Consider the following 204-nt stretch of genomic DNA (forward strand, 5'->3'; position numbering starts at 1 on the left):
TCACGGCTTCAAGACTCTCACAGCCCCACCTCATATTCTATTAGCTTCTGAAAATACAGTATTGTACGTCTCGTAGCTCTAAAGAGCCTCTTATATGCAACCACTGGAATATCTATTGGGATATTTCTTATAACCTGTTCCTTATACAGCAAAATCCGGGTCAAGTGAGAGAACAGTACAGTAAACGATAAGCCTATGAACTGT

The 204-nt window shown here is 40.2% G+C and overlaps 1 protein-coding gene across 1 annotated transcript in view; it reads left to right on the top strand.

The window, feature by feature from the left end:
• The first annotated feature begins 8 nt into the window (after nt 1-8).
• ASPSYDRAFT_715446 (uncharacterized protein) overlaps nt 9-204 on the top strand; it is an 861-nt gene continuing 665 nt past the window's right edge. The window contains exon 1 of the mRNA XM_040850590.1: nt 9-204. This exon is cut by the window's right edge and continues 665 nt beyond it. Within this exon, the coding sequence (XP_040695960.1) occupies nt 196-204 (9 nt within the window). The 5' untranslated portion in view covers nt 9-195.

The sequence above is a fragment of the Aspergillus sydowii genome (assembly GCF_001890705.1).
Source record: "Aspergillus sydowii CBS 593.65 unplaced genomic scaffold ASPSYscaffold_23, whole genome shotgun sequence".
NCBI lineage: Eukaryota > Fungi > Ascomycota > Eurotiomycetes > Eurotiales > Aspergillaceae > Aspergillus > Aspergillus sydowii.